The sequence below is a fragment of the Lissotriton helveticus genome, chromosome 1_1 (assembly GCF_964261635.1).
Source record: "Lissotriton helveticus chromosome 1_1, aLisHel1.1, whole genome shotgun sequence".
In the NCBI taxonomy this organism is placed as follows: Eukaryota; Metazoa; Chordata; class Amphibia; order Caudata; family Salamandridae; genus Lissotriton; species Lissotriton helveticus.
Genome location: NC_136057.1, coordinates 256,936,210 through 256,955,273, shown reverse-complemented (window position 1 = coordinate 256,955,273; position 19,064 = coordinate 256,936,210). Strand labels below are relative to the sequence as shown.

The 19,064-nt window shown below is 44.8% G+C and overlaps 1 protein-coding gene across 3 annotated transcripts in view; it reads right to left on the bottom strand.

Annotated features, from left to right (window-relative positions):
- PNLDC1 (PARN like ribonuclease domain containing exonuclease 1) overlaps positions 1–19,064 on the bottom strand; it is a 458,177-nt gene that overhangs the window by 205,758 nt on the left and 233,355 nt on the right. For all 3 annotated transcript variants that reach the window (XR_013598671.1, XM_078653131.1, XM_078653121.1), the window contains exons 10-12: positions 10,051–10,120; positions 9,829–9,914; positions 7,829–7,884 (exon numbers count right to left, since the gene is read on the bottom strand). Coding sequence is in view for 2 of the 3 variants with exons in the window: in XM_078653131.1 (XP_078509257.1) it covers positions 7,829–7,884; positions 9,829–9,914; positions 10,051–10,120 (212 nt within the window). In the remaining variant the exon portion in view is untranslated. The remainder of the gene's footprint in view (positions 1–7,828; positions 7,885–9,828; positions 9,915–10,050; positions 10,121–19,064) is intronic.

The window sequence follows — 19,064 nt, the reverse complement described above, 5'->3', positions numbered from 1 at the left end:
TGAAAGATCTGTCTTGCCGCCTGATTTTGTACCAGCTGGAGCCGATAAAGATGGTAGGCAGGAATCCCAGCATACAGGGAGTTGGCATAGTCAATACGGGAAGTGACAAGAGCCATGATGACCAGTGTGAGCGCCTCAGTGGTGAGGAACCTGCGAATTTTGCAAATCCTGCGTAGGTGGAAAAAACAGGAGGAGGTGACAGCATTGATTTGGGGCCTCATAGAAAGATCACTGGAGATGATTACACCGAGGCTCTTCACCGTATTGACAGGACAGGGTGGGGAGCCAAGAGAAGGGGGCCAGAAGCTAGAGCTCCAAGGGTTGGACAACCCACTTGTCAACACCAACTCCGTCTTGCTGGGGGTTGAGCTTCTGCTGGCTGAAATGCATCCACTGAGAAATGGCAAGCATGGTGGTTTGGAAATTAACACAGGAAGAAGGGGAAGAATCAATAGGAAAAATGAACTTTAGATCATCCGCATAATTGAAAGTAGAGACAGGGGTTGCATATAGAGATTAAATAGAAGGGGCGAGAGAGCAGAACCTTGAGGGACACCACAGGAAAGTGAGGAATAGGGGGCAGAGAAAGTGGACAGGTGAACCGACTGGGAGCGCTGATGCAGGAAGGAGCTAATCCATGTCAGAACCATGCCCTGGATGCCCGCATTTTTGACACGGTCGATCAAGATGGCGTGATCGACCCTGTCAAAAGCAGCCGACAGATCTAATAGAACGAGAGCTTGAGAGAGGTTCTTAGCGGCGCCTTGCCTCAGCACATCCATTACAGCCACTATGACAGCTTCCGTGGAACGGGCCGGTCTGAAACCGGCTTGCTGATCATCTAAGAAGGAAGACCCTTCAATGAATGTGCTGAGGCAGCGGGTGACATAAGTCTCCAAGACCTTCCCCAAATAGGGGAGGAGGGAGATCGGCCGATAATTGCACAAAACGGAAGGGTCAGCCCCAGGTTTTTTAAGTATGGGGACAACAACTGCCTGTTTGAAGGCATCGGGGACAGAGACTGTGGCGAGCGAGTTGTTGAGGAGTGCCAATGGGGGACCAGGACAAGCCAAGAAGGCGGCTTTCAGGATTTGAGGGGGACAACAATCATTAGGGGAACCTGAGCTGACCGCTTGTAACAGAGAGATGAACTCAGTCTGGGAAATGGGAGGGAACTTGTTAAAACAACAATGATTCATGGGAGGTAAAAAGCAAGCAGAGGACGAGGAGGGGAGGGGAATATTGTTTTTAATAGTATTGATCGTGTCGATAAAGAATGAATTAAGGGAGTCGCAAAGAACCTGTGAGGGTTGGGGTTGGACAGTGACGCGATCAGGCAAAGAGAGTTCCTCTACGATGGAAAATATATCCTTGGTTTTAGAGGCTGAGCTGAGAATTTTAGTAGGAGGTTTTGACCAATAAAATAGATTTTTTGTACAGTTTTAATAAATCAACAAGCGGTTTTTAATAGTGGGTCATAATTACGCCTCCAACGGCGCTCGGCTTGTCTAAGGGCCAATTTGTCCTGTTTTAGTTGATCTGTGAACCAGCGCTGAGCATCATGAGGGCGTTTAGTTTGAGTAGTTCTCAGCAGGGCTACCACATCACTCGCATGTTGCAGCCACTGGTCGAGGACGTCAGTCTGGGCAGATGTCATGGTCATGTCACTGGGGGCTGTAGAGAGTAGAATGGAGTGAAATTCAGGGATATCAGCTCGCTTTCAGTTCCGCGCAGTGAAGTTAGTAGTAGGTGAGGGGCGGTGGGGCAAAACGACCTCCAGTGAGAAGGAGATAAAAGAGTGATCCGACCAAGTGCAGGGATAAACTAAAGGAGAAATATCAAGATTGGCCGTCCGCACCTGGTCGAGAGTATGGCCTTTAGTGTGGGTGGCCACTGAGATGTGCTGTATACAGTTCAAGCCGAGTAGAAGATCCGTGAATTCAGCAGAAAGGCTGCTTTCGCGGGGATCCAGCGGCCAGAGGAAGAATTTTGCAAACACATCAGATTTGCATATCCATAGAATAGCAAGGATGCCAAGTGCCCTGGTACAAGCAAGGAAAATGACCTCATTGAGTGTTGTTGGGTAGTAATGAAAACCAGTTATTAGGGTTCAGTGAGTCCCGGCGCCATTACCCCTGCTGCCCTAATTGTAGCTACGCCCTTGTGCATATTATCCCACCTAAAAGTTAAGGTAAAACTGAAACTACTAGCCCAAAAATCAATGTGCTGTTGGCTAAAACATTAGGGATGGCTGAAACAGGTTTTACAACATGACATGCGGTGGTGCCTTGGGCAGCATTCACAGCGGAAGGAAAGCGCTAGTTAACACTTCTAAGCCCGATTAAAAAAAGAGCTTTGGACCAAACCATTTCCAGCTGAAATGCAATATTTCTCTCCATATGTTCCAATACCTAGAGTGTCATGCAGTTAGGTCCTTACTTTACCTCCATGTTAAAGAACAGTAGATGTTTCAGCACCCAGGCTAATGTGCTGCATAGCTAAAAACATATGAGGTCTCAAAGCAAGCCCGATTGCATTGCAAATGCTTGTTATGCTTGTTTCCCTTTGGCACCAATCTGATCCCTGCAGTACAGCCTTACTAGAAAGGTGCAGCCACAGTGCTCTTCTTGCTATTGACTCTGTGACCCAGAGCTCACAGACTGCAACTCTTGCAGCCTCGGACAGGAAGTAGTAACTCTCCTTGTATAACTAAATGCAGCGAAGAAGTCTGTGATAGATAATTTGTTTACTTAGATCACAGGTTTCTATTAACGCACTAATAATACAAAAACATGCAAAGAAAATAGAAATAAATGTCTCACTCATATGGTTAGATTTTTTAAGATTTATTCTTTGTTTATTAATGATGTACTTAAGTTACATGGCTGCAATTTGAAAAGTGCAATGACTATTATGACAAGTTTACCCCAAGATGAGTCGCTGTTTAATCACCAAGAGAGAAAACTATCTGCTCTATCTGGTATTCTTCATTTTTTACAACCCAAGTCCCTTATTAAAATGCACTCTAAAATATTTTCGTCACATGAATTGATTGAATCTGTATGATCAATAAGCTGGTTTTTCGTTGATTACATTTTTAACCGCTTAACCGCAGCGCAAATTCCGCCGTGTTTGAAGGAGTGGGCGGGGCTGCGCCGGCAAACTAACGTGCGCAGCACTTCCGAGGTAGTACTCGCGACAGCCGATGGCCGACGTGCGCATTGAAGGGGTTAACATAACCTAGTTAAAACTATATATTGATCCTTCTTTTAATCTTTTTATGACACCTTAAGTGACTTGATTGCCTAAATTCAGTATTTTCGTATTTAAAAAAAACTTTTATTGGCATATAAAAACCATACAAATATATATATATATATATATATATATATATATATATATATATATATATATATATATATATATGTGGAGCGTACAATAGCGGTTTTTTCTATAACAGTCCATTTGTGGATGCGCGCTCTTATCGTTTGTTTCCCCTCAAATAGAAGAAGGGAAGGAAGAGAAAAGGAGAAAGAGGGGGAGAGAGGGGGGGGGGGTTTACTGGGGTTTCCTCAGGTGGTCATCGAGTGGGCGCCACATGTGTAGTTTGGCGTTGTGTTCTTTCGAGAAGTTGCCTGTGATGTTGTCTGCTCCTCTCAGGAAAGTGACCCAATTAATCCATGTTTTAAAGTTCGCTTTGGCTGTGTTCTTCCAGTTCGTTAGGATTATTTTGAGGGCTGCTGTGAGGAGTAGGTCTAGGAGTTCTCTCTCTTCTCTACTTTTTAGGTTCGCGGTTAGGTGTTCTGTCGCCAGGCTCACGAAGCTGATTGTTAGGTCGGTTTTGAGCATATCGTTCAAGAAGGTGTTGATCTGTGTCCAGAACCTCTTGACTTTCACGCAGGTGAAAATGAGGTGTTCGAGGGTGCCTTCTTCTTTCTGGCAGTTCCAGCATTTGCTTGATTCTGCGATGCCGACCTTGTGGAGCTTGGATGGCGTCCAGTAGGCCCTATGGAGTAGCCAATACTTTGTTTGCGCTAGTTGTGGGGTGACTTTGCTTGTTGTCGCTGAGCTCCACAGTTTTGCCCGTTCTATTTCATTCAGTTGCCTGCCCAGGAGCGTCTCCCATGCGTTAGTGGCTTTCTTGTTCTGCGCCAGCGTGGAGGGGCTTAGGAGCTTGTATATCTTTGCCATTTGGTGACCTGCTGAGTTGAGGAGTTGCAGGTACTTGATGATGCCTGGCTCCCCTCTGCTTAAGTTCGCTTTCGTTATTGCTGTCTTGATCTTTAGGAAGTTGTAGAGCTCTTGGTTTGGGAGTTCGTGTAGCTGCTGTAGGTTCTGGAACGTCAGCGGCCCTTGCTTGGTTTCTGTCTGGTTGGGGAGGCTGATGCCTTTCTCGATCCATATGTCATTGTGCAATGTCGCTCCATGATAGGTTACTTTTGTGTTGAACCAGATAGATTCCCATGCTGTGCTTTTCAGCTTCTGCGCCATGCGTCTGTCTACTTTCATCAGTGCCTCCCTCGTGTGTTTCAGTATGGCGTTGGACTTTAGTGGGTGCCGGTTTGCTGTTAGAAGGGCTATTGGCTTGAGCCCTCCCAGGATATCTTGTTCGACCTCTAGCCATACTGGTTTGTATGTTTGTGTGCCGTCTATCCAGGCAATACCTTGTCTCGCCAGGCATGCCGTTTGGTATGTTTTGAAGTTCGCCAGGTTGAGGCCTCCAAGGTCCCTTGTCAGTCTTAGTTTTTGTAGGCTTATCCTTGGTATTTTGTTTTTCCATAGGAAGATGTTTATGAGTTGGTCTAGTTTTTTGTGGAATGTCTCTGTCATTGGGAGTGACAGCATTGTTAGCGTGTAGTTTATCACCGGGGTTATCATCATTTTGATGGTTTCAATTCGTCCCCACCAGCTTATGTATTTTGGCGACCATAACTCCAGCCTTTCTTTTTTTTTTTTCAGTGTGAGGTCCTCGTTATGTTGTAGCGTTGATGTGAGGTCTCTTCCAAAGTGGAGTCCTAGATATTTTAGTAGTTTCGTCTGCCATGCCAGTCCGGATTCGCCTAGGACCTCTCTTGTGGTGTGGACATTCATTGGCTTGCACTCCGATTTCTCCTTGTTGAGTTTGTAGCCTGAGGCTGCAGCGTATTCTCCTATTGTGGCCATGAGCGCTTTTATTGATGTGGAGGGGTTTGTTGTTGTGATTAGGATGTCGTCTGCGTACGCCGCTAGTTTGACAGTCTTCTTCTTGATCTTGACGCCTGCTATACCTGTGTTGTCCCTTATTCTGGCTAGCAGGGGTTCTAGAGCGAGCAAGAAGAGTCCGGGGGAGAGGGGGCATCCTTGTCTGGTGCCTCTTCCCAGCGTGAGCGTTTCGGATGTACTCCCGTTTGCCACTATTTTTGCTGTCGGTTTGTTGTAGAGGGTCATGACCATTGCCGTGTATTTTTCCCCCAGTCCGAAACTTCCCATGCAGTTTCTCAAGAAGGGCCACGAGACTCTGTCAAAGGCCTTCTCCGCATCCAGCGCTATCATGACTGCTTGTTCGTTGCTACTTGCTGTGTGGTTGATTAGGTGGCACAGTAGCCTTGTGTTGTCCTGCGATAGTCTGTTTTAAATGTATCCCACTTGTGAGGTGTGGATGATGTCTGGCAGGATTCTGTTTAGTCTATTGGCTAAGACCTTCGCGTAGATTTTGCAGTCGACATTTATTAGCGAGATTGGTCTGTAGTTCTGGGGGTATTGTGGATCTTTCCCCTCCTTGGGGATTATGGTGATATTGGCCTCGCACATGGACGCCGTCATCTTCCCGTTGTGGATGCATGTCGAGTACGTTTGTGCCATTAGTGTTTTAATGTGTTCGCTGAAAGTTTTGTAGAATGCTGCGGAGTATCCATCTGGCCCTGGCGCTTTGTTCTGTTTCAGTTGGCTTATGGCTGTTCCAATCTCTTCTTCCGTTATGTCGGCTTCGAGCGACTCCCTCTCCTCCTCCTTGAGTTTTGGCAGATTGGTGTTGTTGAGCAGATCTAGTCCTGCATCTTTGCCCAGGGTCTGATCCTCAGTGTACAGCTCTTGGTGGAATTGTCTGAAGACTTCTAGTATTCCTTTGTTCGTTGTGTGGGACTTGTTCGTTCGATCTGTTATCGCTGCTATCGTGTGCTGCCTCTGCTTTGCCTTTAGGTACGATGCCAGCTGTTTCCCTGCTTTGTTTGCTGCGCATAGGTTGACTGATTTGAACTTCGTTAGCCAGGACCCAGCCCTCTCACTTAAGATCTTGTTCAGTTCGTATTTCTTTTTTGTGAGCAGGGTGAGCGTGTTCTTGTCTGTTATGTTTGCGCAATGACCTCTCTCCAGTGCTGTTATCTCCTCTTCAAGCTCGGAGATTTTCTTGTTTCTGCTTCTGTTCATCCTGGATTTGATGTTTATTAGTTTCCCCCTCAGTGTCGCTTTGAGGGCGTCCCATATGATGTCCTTCCCTACTTCGCCATTGTCGTTGTGCTCGAGGTATTCTTTAATTGTGGCTTCAATTTCTTTAACGTTCTCTTTGTTCTGGAGGATGTCGTCGTTCAGCCTCCATCTCCTCGTTGGGTTTTCGTTGTGTTTGCCACTTAGAGTGAGTGTTATGTGAGCGTGATCCGAGATGGTAATTGGAGCTATCTCCGTTTCTTCTATGAGGTGTGTGTGTGTGTTGGACATCAGTATGTAGTCAATCCTGCTGTAGGAGTTGTGTGGGTGTGAGTAGAAGGTGTACTCGCGCGCTGTCGGGTGTTGAAGCCTCCATGGGTCTGCTAGATGCTGTTTGATGCACAGGTCTTTCAGGGTGTTATTGTTGTTGTTGGAGTTATGGCTCTGTCTGTTTGGGTGCCTGTCTGTTGCTTGGTCCATTGTCTTGTTCATGTCCCCGGCTACGATCAGGAGGTCTTCTTGGGGCAGGTCGGATAGTTTGCTGTCCACTCCCTGCCAAAATTGTTTGTCTTCGGAATTGGGGCCGTATATATTGACCATATGAATTCTGTCGCTCCCTCTCTGGACCCTCGTTATCAGCATGCGGCCGTTAAATTCAGTATTTTCGATTGATTAATACATGCCTCTCTCCAAACCCTCCTTCCCTCTCCCTATCTGTGTGCACTTCACTCCGTCCTGTCTGTCCCTCCCTCCCTTGCCTGCCAGCAGTAAGTCGTTTTAAAAATCCCGTTTTCAGCAACAACATGCTTTCACAAAATAACCACTAGTGTGCACTGCAGACCTTAACAAACAGAAGTTTATACTGTCAGCAATATGTTAAAACGGGCACAACACACACGGGTGCTGGAAATGTGAAAGGGTGGTATTAAAACAAATTCAAACTACACAGTGAAAACACAGTACTGTGCTTTCGCTTAACTTCGTGTACAATGCTCTTAGCACCATCTCAGCCCCTCAGCCTTCTAAACACCTCACATTTTACCAAACATTAAGGTGTTTGTATAGTTTTAATCCACACTAACAAAATCTCCAATCGTTGGGTACATCAAACGCTCTCTTTTCTACTTAGGCGTATCTGTTCGTTTGGGTGACAGGTTAAAAACAGTGCCAAAGCCAATAGCTCTGGCTAAATACTTATAAGGTCCCAAAGGCGAGACCTATTGGCTATGCCAGAGAGTTAATGATGCTTTAAAAATACCTTCAATAAAATAAAATAAGAGGCTCATGAAGCTAAAGCAATAATTGCTACGGGGATCTAGGATGAACGTTGTTACATCTTTAGAATATGTGCTACTTTATGCAGCAACAACATAAAAGAAAGCTATGAAAGACACACAACAAGCCGCAATACCCCTGCCCCTCACACCTGTTTAATAACTCGAACACTGCCATGAGGGGTCCGGCTCTTGAAAACTGCAGTTCCTACAAACAAAAGAGCGAAGAGTTAAGCACCGCGTAGGAGCTCTGCCGGTGGACCTCAAGCAAGGGAAAAGAAGGCTGGAGAGTTAATGCACTCTGGTCCCAGTAAAACATGTGTCAATGTGGCTCAGCTGTGAGGTGTAAAGCCATCCACCTTGTAGGTAGAACGACCACAAATCTCTGTAATCACAGCTAATCCTGGTGTGTTCTGGAGTCAAAGAGTGGTATCTACAATACCACTGCCAAGAGTACGACAATATAATAATAAATAAATAATCCACATTTGTAAAGCGCACAATCACCCGTAAGGGTCTCTAGGCGCTGGGGGCCGTCGGGAAGATTAAGCAAGCTATTGCCCAGAGTCACATGGTGCTGGGCTAACCTGCCGCCGGAGCCGGGGATCGAACCGTGATCCCCAGATTCCAGCGTCAGTCGCCCTGGCCGCGGCGCCACTTCCATTCAACCATTGAAAGTCCAAAACAGCTCCACTGTTGCACCAACCTAGAGGACTCCCTTAAGCTCCTTGCTAAAGAAACCAAACCGTGGGTCAGATCTTGATCCAGTATCAGCCTCTCATCCTAGCAATCCCAATGCTTTTTGGATGACTAGATGGTCATCCCAAAACTTCACAAAGCCCTGCCACTGCAGTATAAATGACTAGATGGCCATCCCACAACTTCACAAAGCCCTGCCACTGCAGTATAGATGACTAGATGGCCATCCCACAACTTCACAAAGCCCTGCCACTGCAGTATAGATGACTAGATTTCCATCTCACAACTTCACAAAGCCCTGCCACTGCTGTATGGATGACTAGATGGCCATCTCACAACTTCACAAAGCCCTGCCACTGCTGTATGGATGACTAGATGGCAAATCCGAAAACTTCACAAAGCCCTGCCCATGTATTCTAGGTGACCATCCGAAAACTTCACAAAGCCCTACCCATGTATTCTAGATAACTAGATGGCCATCTGAAAACTCCACCAAGCCCTACCAATGCATTCTAGATGACTAGATGGTCATCCAAAAACTTCATAAAGCCCTGTCACTGCTGTATAGATGACTAGATGGCCATCCTAAATCTTCACAAAGTCCTGTCACTGATGTATAGATGACTAGATGGCCATCCTAAAACTTCACAAAGCTCTGCCACTGCAGTATAGATGACTAGATGGCCATCCGAAAACTTCACAAAGCCATGGCAATGCATTCTAGATGACAAATTGGCCATCCTCCTACAACTTCACACAGCCCTGCCACTGCTGTATAGATGACTAGATGGCCATCCTAAAACTTTACAACGCCCTGTCACTGCAGTATAGATGACTAGATGGCCATCCGAAAACGTCACAAAGCCCTGCCCATGTATTCTAGATAACTAGATGGCCATCCGAAAACTCCACCAAGCCCTGCTCACGTATTCTAGATAACTAGATGGTCATCCGAAAACTTCACAAAGCCATGACAATGCATTCTAGATGACCATCCTCAATTTTCATAAAGCCCTGCCAATGTATTCTAGATGACAAGATGGACATCTTAAAACTTTGCAGAGCTCTGCCAGTGTTCAACACAGACTAGACAGCCAGATGTTAACCTACCAGGGGGGTTGTTAAATAGCATCACAAAAGACGACAGGGTGTCCATACGCTTGCTTTACCAGCAACAGCTACAAGGGGTGACACGTGAAAGGTGTTGGGTTCAACACACAATGTAGTTCTAGGTAGGACAGAGATCCACAGTAGATATTCAAGATAACGACTGATTAAGTAATCAATCCTTAGATGCATTTCATTCAAATGCATCTTGAGTTAGGATGCTGAAAATATGTCATTGACACCGGATGCCCCTGCTTTTCAGCCTTTAATGCACTGATCTTCAAAACTAAAGCAGACAAGAAATATCATCAATATTGCTTTCTAATTTCAGTGAAGTGCCTCTCACCTTCCAAACTGCGCGTGTCACTGTCTTTGTATCAATAATAATTGGAAACAGGGTGTGAAGATTTCTCTTAAACTCCTCATAACTTTCTGGAGGCCAAAAAATAAAAAAATAAAAAAGAGAAAAGTGTTAGGCAAAGGCTGCCAGGAATGGGATACAAAATTGACACCATAAGAAGGAGAGTGGAAATGCTTCGCAAATTGGAGAAGGGTGAACATTTCTCACCTGGCAGCGGCTGGTAGAACTTATCGTAAAGGTGAAGGAGATCCATAAGCATGTTGTGTCCGACCAGAGGCTAAACAGAAGATTGAGAAATCATTATAAAGACCATCACCCCCACAAAATGTGCTTTATGCACATGGAGGAGGGCAATTGTAGAAGATGCACAAAAACAATTAGTGGCAAAGCCAACAGGTTTGGTTTTAGTTGGGGGAAGGTGTAATAACTGGGCATGAAAGAAAAGCAACATCCTAGGGTACAGAAGCTGGGAGTAGGGCACCTATGCTAAACGAACTAGATTAGCAGAGTGAAGCTGTATCCTCAAAAAATAAGTCAGGGTATAAAGTTTGCATTGTAAGCGATCAATTTAAAAGGCACACAGCAAAATATTGCTTAGTAGATACTTTTAATAGTACAGTCTTTTTGTTGTGACTTAACATATCCTTAGTGTGGAGACACCTTTAATGTGTTTACAAAAAAGCTGTATAAGTAACAACCTGTTATGATAGCAAAGTAAAGCAAATGAACTTGCAAGGGTAATTAGTGTAAAGAACTCTCTTCATGAGTGGATAAGGCATTCAAGCACTACTCTCTTGCTAAACAAAAAGCAATAGATTAGTACATTTTATGTTTTGAGACAGCAAAATAAATACATCAATTATCACAAAAACATACACTGTTTCTCAGTTAAAGTCATATTACATCAGCATCTTAAGGTTTATAAAAGTACTATGCTACTTGATGACCATTCCATAATAGAAACACAAATAGGGCATATACAAAATGCCATAGCTTTGAGGAACAGCCCATCCAAACAATTGCAAAAAAACCCAAAAAACTCAATAGGCAATAACTGAAGGGAATAGATGGTAAGCCCTCTCTTTCTTTTCTTCCTATTGTACTTTGGTGAAGATTAAATAACATGAGGTGTTCATGAAAGCAAGAGATTTTACCTAGCAAGCATCATCAAAGCCAATACCGCTGGCGTTCGCTGGAGCCTTTGGCACATTTCTCAATTATTGTTTTGTCTTTTTTTTGCAAAACTTCACTGCTGGAGGAGCTGTCTAGAACTAAAAGCAAAAACTAAAAGCATAAGTATTATTTTTTGCCTAGTAAAAAAGACACATTGTCATAGGAGTCTACAGCATCTAATGTGCAGATGTGGCTACTTTGAAAGAACAGAGTGCCAGTGAAGTTAGCCAATAGCTAAAGAGGGCTGTAGGCACCAGTCAGCAGAAGAAAAATGTGAACCGCATAAAGGCCAATGCATAAAGAGGGCTGGCTGAAAGCCTCCAAAACTATATTTTATATGTAATTTTACTAAAAACCAAAAGGTCCCGGTTAACACCAGACCCAAAGTTACAAAAGAGAAGACTGGAAAACCGACAGAACAGACACATGGACAATAGACAAGAGACAAAAATGGAAGTCTAAACAGGTAAGGAAAAGCTCTAGACAGACTAAGTAACTAAAGACTGAGTACAAAAGAGAGAGCAAGGCTGTTAAATACAAAGGTACATGGAAAGGAGAGAGATGGAGGAAAGCCCTCTGGTTGGGAGCGAGGAATATACACATTATAAACGTTATATCAACTTTTTGCCTTTACCCTCCTGCTTTCTTCACCTGTTTTTGACGGCTCTTAAAACTCTGTGCAGCCTACCACTGTTGGCCAGTGCTAAAGTGCTTGTGCTCTCTCCTTTAAACAAGCCAGACCTGCCTTACATCCAAACTGAATTTACTTGCCATAGTAAAGAGGTACTATATTGTACCCAAGGTCCTGAAATTTAAATCCAACCAGTGGGCCTGATTGTGCCACTCACTCAAGTAGCACTTTAAACATGGCTCAGGCCTGCCATTGCAGCCGGCATGTGCGGTTTTAAACTGACAAAATGTACTTTTTGCCAGGCCTAAACCTTCCTTTTGCATCCTTATAGTAGGCCCCAAGCAGCCCTGCAGGGCAGGGTATACTGCATTAAAAAAGTTAGACATGTACTTTTTAATTTTACATGTCCTGGTAGTGAAAAAAAAATTACTTTTTCACTACTGCAAGGACTGCCTCTCCCATAGGGTAACATTTGATTAAGGTATTACATTTAGTAAGTAATAACTTTCAATTGAGAACAACTAGGAAATACCTACAGAATTCTAATTTAAAACAGCCTTTAATGGTAAAGTTGGAATTTAAGTTACAATTGAGAAAGAATTCCACTTTTAGAATATTGCCATTTTCATGGCCTGTTTCTCGGGTCACATAACTAGGTGTAGCTGGCAGTTGGTCCTTGTGCATTGCTCCCAGACAGTGAGACAAAGGAGAATAGGTGTTGGCAGGATGGGCCATCTCTGACTTAATGAGGGGGAGGAGCTGTCACTTATCACACTTGCACATCACAAAGGCGCTGCACATGCACAAAGGATTGGACACGAGCCTTTTGTGACCCTAGACAAGCTAGGGGTAGGGAGGCAAGAAATGCCAAACACCTATAGTGTGGAAACTCATGAATCTTCTCCTACTTCAAAGTGGGCCCTAAGGCATAAATAATGGACCTCAGACCCAACTTTTAATATGTCTCTGGGCCTGTGGATACTACAGAAGGAGGACTGCTGTCAAGTCTTCTACTTTTCTGCCCTGCTGTCCTGCATGCTGAGAAGGAAGACCAGGCCTTAACCCTTCATTACAGGCTAAAGAAGGTTCAAGGGTTTCCTTACTGTCCTCCTGTTCTGAGCTACAGGGACATAAGCTCGAGGGGCCTCCCTTCATCTGACCAGCTGACCTGCTGTCTTGACCTGCCTGAGCCCTGCAGCCCTCTGCTTGAGTGTGTTCCATGATCCCCAAGTATTGTCCTGGATCTTTGGTGTGGCATCAGTGAATCTCCCTCTTCAAGAAAAGGAGAAATCCTGAAGTTTTGGGCTCTTTCCCGCCAAGATATTGATGACTGCGTCGCCTGCAAATACGAAGCTCTGGAAATCCCAACTCTGGCACCACAGAGGGCACCGTCGAGGACTGGCAACCAAAGATCTGCAGTTTGCGCTACAGCATTGACAGTCCGCGGTGACCGCCAATGCAACCCTCCAGCCAAGATCATCCATGACGCCAAACAGGATATTCGTGCTAAGACGAGGGCCATCCGTGACATATAACCTGTTTTTTTCACTATATGGGTAACCATTCACAACCCTCTTTTTGCTCCTCAAGGCCTCCTCCACCATGAACATAACTCTTCATGCTAGGCTTTCAAAGGTAACTCTTTCAGCGGGACTAACCTGATCCCTGTGTTTGGACCACAGTCCATCAATATCAGCCTTAACTTGTGACTTTCACCCCTTCAAGCACAATCAGATACCCGTGAGTGGCCCTTTGTGCTTTTTGACACTATACTTACCTTAAATCTTTAAAAATGGACATCTCCAGTTCTACTGATTGGATTTTATTGGTTTGGTCTCAAATAATGTATTAAATGTTACTCTATTTCTCTACATTAGTGTGGAATTTTTTTTGTGTTGTGACTTTATTACTGTTTGATGTGCTGAATGAATACTTTAGACATTGCCTCTAAGTTAACCTTGACTGCTTTTGTGCTAAGCACAAGTTATTTAGGGGTTGCTTGTGACTTCACCCTGATAGAAATGGTAGTTTTTGCTTTAACCTCCCTCAACCAGTAACCCAACTCCTTACATAGAGCATAAGCAGCTGAAGAATGAGAGGAAAATAGGAGTAAGAGAAACAATAAGCAGCAAACTCACAGAATTTAAGGTTGAAAGTAAATCCGTGTCAGAACATAAAATTGTCCCAAGAGACAGCACATACACATCTCATTGTTGCATGTCAGCCAGACTCATCATCTGTTTTATGTGGGCTCTTCGTTAGGAAGATACGTTTTGTCTGTCCATTTATAACCTGTGCCTGGTTATAAAAGTTTTAACTGAGCTTGAATCTGTTTTCCAGCTTGAACTTTTGAAATAAGGATTCGAGCTGCCCATTCCTGAAGGAAGCTATGTAATGCCACTACACGTTACTGCAAGACAATTAATGGGTAGAGTAGTTTAGGCATCATGTTGTGTAGCAAATAGTTGGTGCCTTTTATAAAAATGTACTAACCTCAGTAACCACACATTTCAGTGACCTCCATGGAGAATGCCCATATGTGCAGCGGTACAAAATCAGAAGAAGTGTAAAAAGTTTCTTATGAAGCAGGATGCAGTCCTCAGCTGGGAAATCTGATACGTTTGTCGAATGAAGATGGTTAAGTAAACCTATCCTAACAGTTAAGACCAGCAAAATATGACCGTTCAAGCATCATATCTGAGAGCTCAGAGAGTTCTGCATTGAGCAATGCACAGATTTCTTTTTTTTCTTTAACACATTTTATTGTTTTACACAAGAACAGAAACAGAAAAACAACTACGCATTCGTGTCTGCGGCCCCAGTGACTCTGCGCCTAAACATAGGGCTCTAGACATGAGCTATTCAGTGGTGCATTAACAATACAATGGTGAACAGCATCTGACCAAGCATATGACAGCACAGAATGCATCTCGCTGATAGAATATACCCGCTCTGTGTCAACCACGAGGTGGAGAGCCCCTTCCCTCAATCACACCCTAGAGTTGTTCAACAGAGGATTCTGTCGCAGTTCTTTCAGGACGCCCATATTTATGTGGGACCCCACATGCCTTGTTTACCAGTTTCTCCATCGTTGCACAGTATTCCATGCCCCTTACCCAGTCATGCAGCGGCGATGCCTGGCCATCTCTCCAATGCCTGGGTCAGTCTCTCCTCACCACCAAGTATGCTGTGACCATGGGGGTACACGTAGCACGAGTCTCCCTAAGGTGTCAATAATTCCTAGCAACATACTTCAGGGGTCCAGCGTCAGCCTGCGGCCAACCACCCGCCCAATCCTGTGGTTGATATTCATTCAATACCCTCCCAATACTGGGCAGTCTCAACACATGATAGAGGGAGCCAGGGGAGTGGCGACAGCGAAGACACTCTGGCCGTGGTGCATGTCTCCTGTGCCAACGCCTCTCAGTGGAGAAGTCTATGAAAATATTTGACTTGGATCAGGCGAAAGCAAATTGAAATAGTTTGCGTGAGTCCATTTTCGCTTCGCCCATTCATCATTATCAATGGTACCGTTGTCATCCCCCCATCTGGTCCAAAGGGTGATCAGAGGGTCCGGTGTGTTGATTCGTAGGGTCTTAAAGAGGTGTGAGATGCCACTCTTTCCCAGATCGTCTGTGACCAGTTTACAGTCAAGAAGGCTGAATTTCGAGAACGGGTCTAATCTTACCCTGTACTTGTCAAAAGCATAAAACAGTGATGAGTAAACAGAACTCTGCAGCGAGTTCTTGGAAGGATTTCATGTGCTCTCCCCCCTCCAGACGTCCCCATGGTGGAGATTCCAAGGAGTTCCCAGGTTCCGAATCCAGCCAGTCTAGCCAGTTCATAGAAGAGTTGCCCTAGGTAGGATGCCATACCATTTCATGTGGAAAAGAGCCGAGTACCAACACTGAATGGGAACCCGAATGATGGGTAGCAACGAGTAAGGGGGCGATCTGCGATACAGTAATGAAAGTAGCTATGTGGGCGCAACAGCTCTAACTCCAAGCTATGAGCAGGGTCATCTCGGTCTACCCAGAACCAGTCTTTGATGGTGATCAGCTGTGATACTCAGTAATACAACCTGATATCCGCCCAGCCGAATCCCACCTCGAACAGGGAGAACTTGCATTTTGCGAAAGAGACTCTGGGGGCCTTGCCTGCCCATAGGAAGCTGGTGACTTGAGCCTGTAGATCGGGGTGTGGAATTTAATGAAATATGTAGTTGTCCAAGGGACAAGTAGCTTCAGGAATCTACTTGTCCTGTAACAAAATCCACTTGTCCCTTTGGTGCCACATAGTGCGCCGTAAAAAAATGGCAGCCATCTCAATATAGAAGAGCTTTGATAGTAGCCTCTCTGGTTAATGTCAGGCTAATACTATAAAAGGATTTGACTTTTGGGGGTTTTCACTAGCTTTTCTCTAATCTTTTCCCATACTGAGAAAGGTTGGAAATTTACTACCCCTGACAATGACCGAAGTAAAGTTTCTTCCAGGGCTGGGAAAAATGTGGTTCGAGGAAAAGTGAACTTGTAAACACTCAGATTTCCACTGGGGCACATTCATCTTTGCTCATGCTAAAATGCAATTCACAATTTTTTTCTAGAATTACGGTTTCCTGGCCTACTTAAGGAAATTCATGTGAATTCATGAAAAACGTAAATCTGCATTAATATAAGGACATATATCCTGGGTGCACTTTTGTGACTTTCTTTAACATTTGAGCCCCTTATTCAATCTGAGTTAACCAAGACTTTTTGTTTTTATTTAAATGCTTTCTCATCCTATCTATCGGCTGGCTTCATTGTGTGTGACAACATTCTGCTATTTTACAAAGTAGTTTTGTTCAGTACCAGGAATTTCTATGGCAATGAGGCCTTTATGAGACCAAATACTGGCTGTCTAGTAAGAACGTGCTGGCGAACAGCACCACACCTACCTGATAATCCCCAGGTAGAGAAAGGAGCATAGTGCAGGCCAAGTGAGTAACCAAAAAATTGAAATACTCACCACTTTGATCCAAAGCTCTTATGCCACCAAGCAAGCGAAAAAAGTCACTAGAGTCCTCTCCAGAATTGCTCCGTCTCTTCCATCTAAGCATCCACACATTCATCTTTTCACCCACTGATATCTAGCATTTCATCTTTACATGGTCATCCATTCATTATTTCATCCATTAGCCTTTCACTAATGTGTTCGTCCATCTGTGGATTTGTCAGTCCATCCGCTCATTAATATCCAAACCTACCCATCCATCTCCAAACTTAACCATTTCAGCCATCTGTCCATCCTTTTGCTCATCCATACAGCCACCCTTTCCCTCCATCCATCTATCCATCCATCCTTTCACTTATCCATCCATCCTTTCACTCATCCATCCACCCTTTCACTCATCCATCCACCCTTTCACTCATCCACCCACCCTTTCACTCATCCACCCACCCATCTACCAATCCATCAATCCATCCTTCCCCTCAGCCATTTATCCTTTACACTCATCCATCCTTTCGCTCCCTAATCCATACACCCTGTAACCATCCATCCATCTTTTCCTTCATTATAACATCCTTTGTCACTATCCCTGTCACTCAACCATCCCGGTCACTCATTCATCCATGCATTTAGCCAGCAACACTTACACTCACTCATCCTTTCACCCACACATTCATCCATCCTTTCACTCACACCCACCCTTTCACATTAATAATAAGCCTTTGTCTGTCGAGCTGCAGACAGAAGAGGCCCATCAAGAGCTCCACCTCTACAGTAGCTGCTAAAGTGGGGTGTTCACGAAGCCCCTGTTTATTCCTATCCTTCCATCTCCAAACCTATCTACTAAAATCATCCATCCCGCCTTCCATTCACTCATCCATCCTTTTGCTCATCCATCCTTTCACCCCACACATCCTCCTTTTCGCTCATATTCATCCACCCTTTCACTCATCCCTCCACCATCCTTTTGCTCATACATACATCCTCCTTTTCACTCGTATATCCTTCCACCCTTTCACTTCCTCCATTTATGCTTTAGCTCATCCATCCACCCTTTTACCCCATCCATCTTCCATTTCGCTCATATATCCATCCACCCTTTCACTAATCCCTCCATCCACCCTTTCACTAATCCCTCCATCCACCTTTACGCTCAACTATCCACCCATCCATCCACCCTTCCACCCAGTTAGCGACCTACCCACCCACCGATTCACCCAGCCATCCATCCATTTATCTACTCTATCAACCATTAATCCCCCTTTCATTCAGCCATCCATCCTTTCACTCATCCATCCACTTTCACCCCATCCATCCACTTTCACCCCATCCATCCACTCAGCCATCCATCCTTTCACCCATGCCCATCCATTCTTTCACGCATCCTTTCTTACATCCATCATTTCACTCATTCATTTATCTATCCATCCACCCTTTCACTCCACCCATTCATCCATGCACCTATCCATCCAACCTTTCACTCATTCATACATGCATCTATCCATCCACACTTTCACTCATTAATGTATTCATCTATCATCCACTCTTGCACTTATTCATCCATGCATCTATACATCCACCCTCTCACTTATTCTTCCATGCATCTATCCATCCACCCTTTCACTCATTCATCCATGCATCTATCCATCCACCCTTTCACTCCACTCATTCATCCATGGACCTATCCATCCAGCCTTTACTCATTCATCTATGCATCTATCCATCCAGCCTTTCACTCATTAATGTATGCATCTATCATCCACTCTTTCACTCATTCATCCATCCACCCTTTCACTCATTCATCCATGCATCTATTCATCCACCCTATCACTCATCCACCCACCCCTTTCAAATCCATTATGGGCCTTTGTGTGCGAACCTGCAGACTGAAGAGGCCCATCAAGAACTCCACAGCTGCTGTAGTTGCTATGGCAGTGTGTTCAAAATGCCCCTAGTGTATGCACAAAGTGAGATGAGAGGCCTAGTGCAAGGACAGAAATGGGGGTGGCCTTAGGCCTGCGTGAAAGCCTCATGGAGAAACTTATGAGCTTTAATGTAAGCCCTGAATGACTACGAAAATGAGAGGCCAAGGGGAGCAGGTCCGGGGTGTCAGAGAGGGCGGTGTTAGCAGGTTTAGGCACCGGTGAAACAAAGTGTACAGGAAAGGCAAAGTGCAAAGAAGGGGGTGCACGAGGTGCATGAGAAGGGAAAGCACTGCTCTTGGGGCCGTATGAGGCCCAAGAGTGGAGCAGAGATTAAAACGCAGGGGTCATAGAGTTCAAGTCAGAGGAAGGGGCCAAGAGGCAGATAAGGCAGCCTCTTACATGCCAGTGCTGCGAGTGTTCTGGAGCTGCAGAAGCACGATGTTTGTCTCCTGCTCAAAAAAAATAAAAGGAACAGGGGCGGGCCTGGGGGGCACACAAGCTTA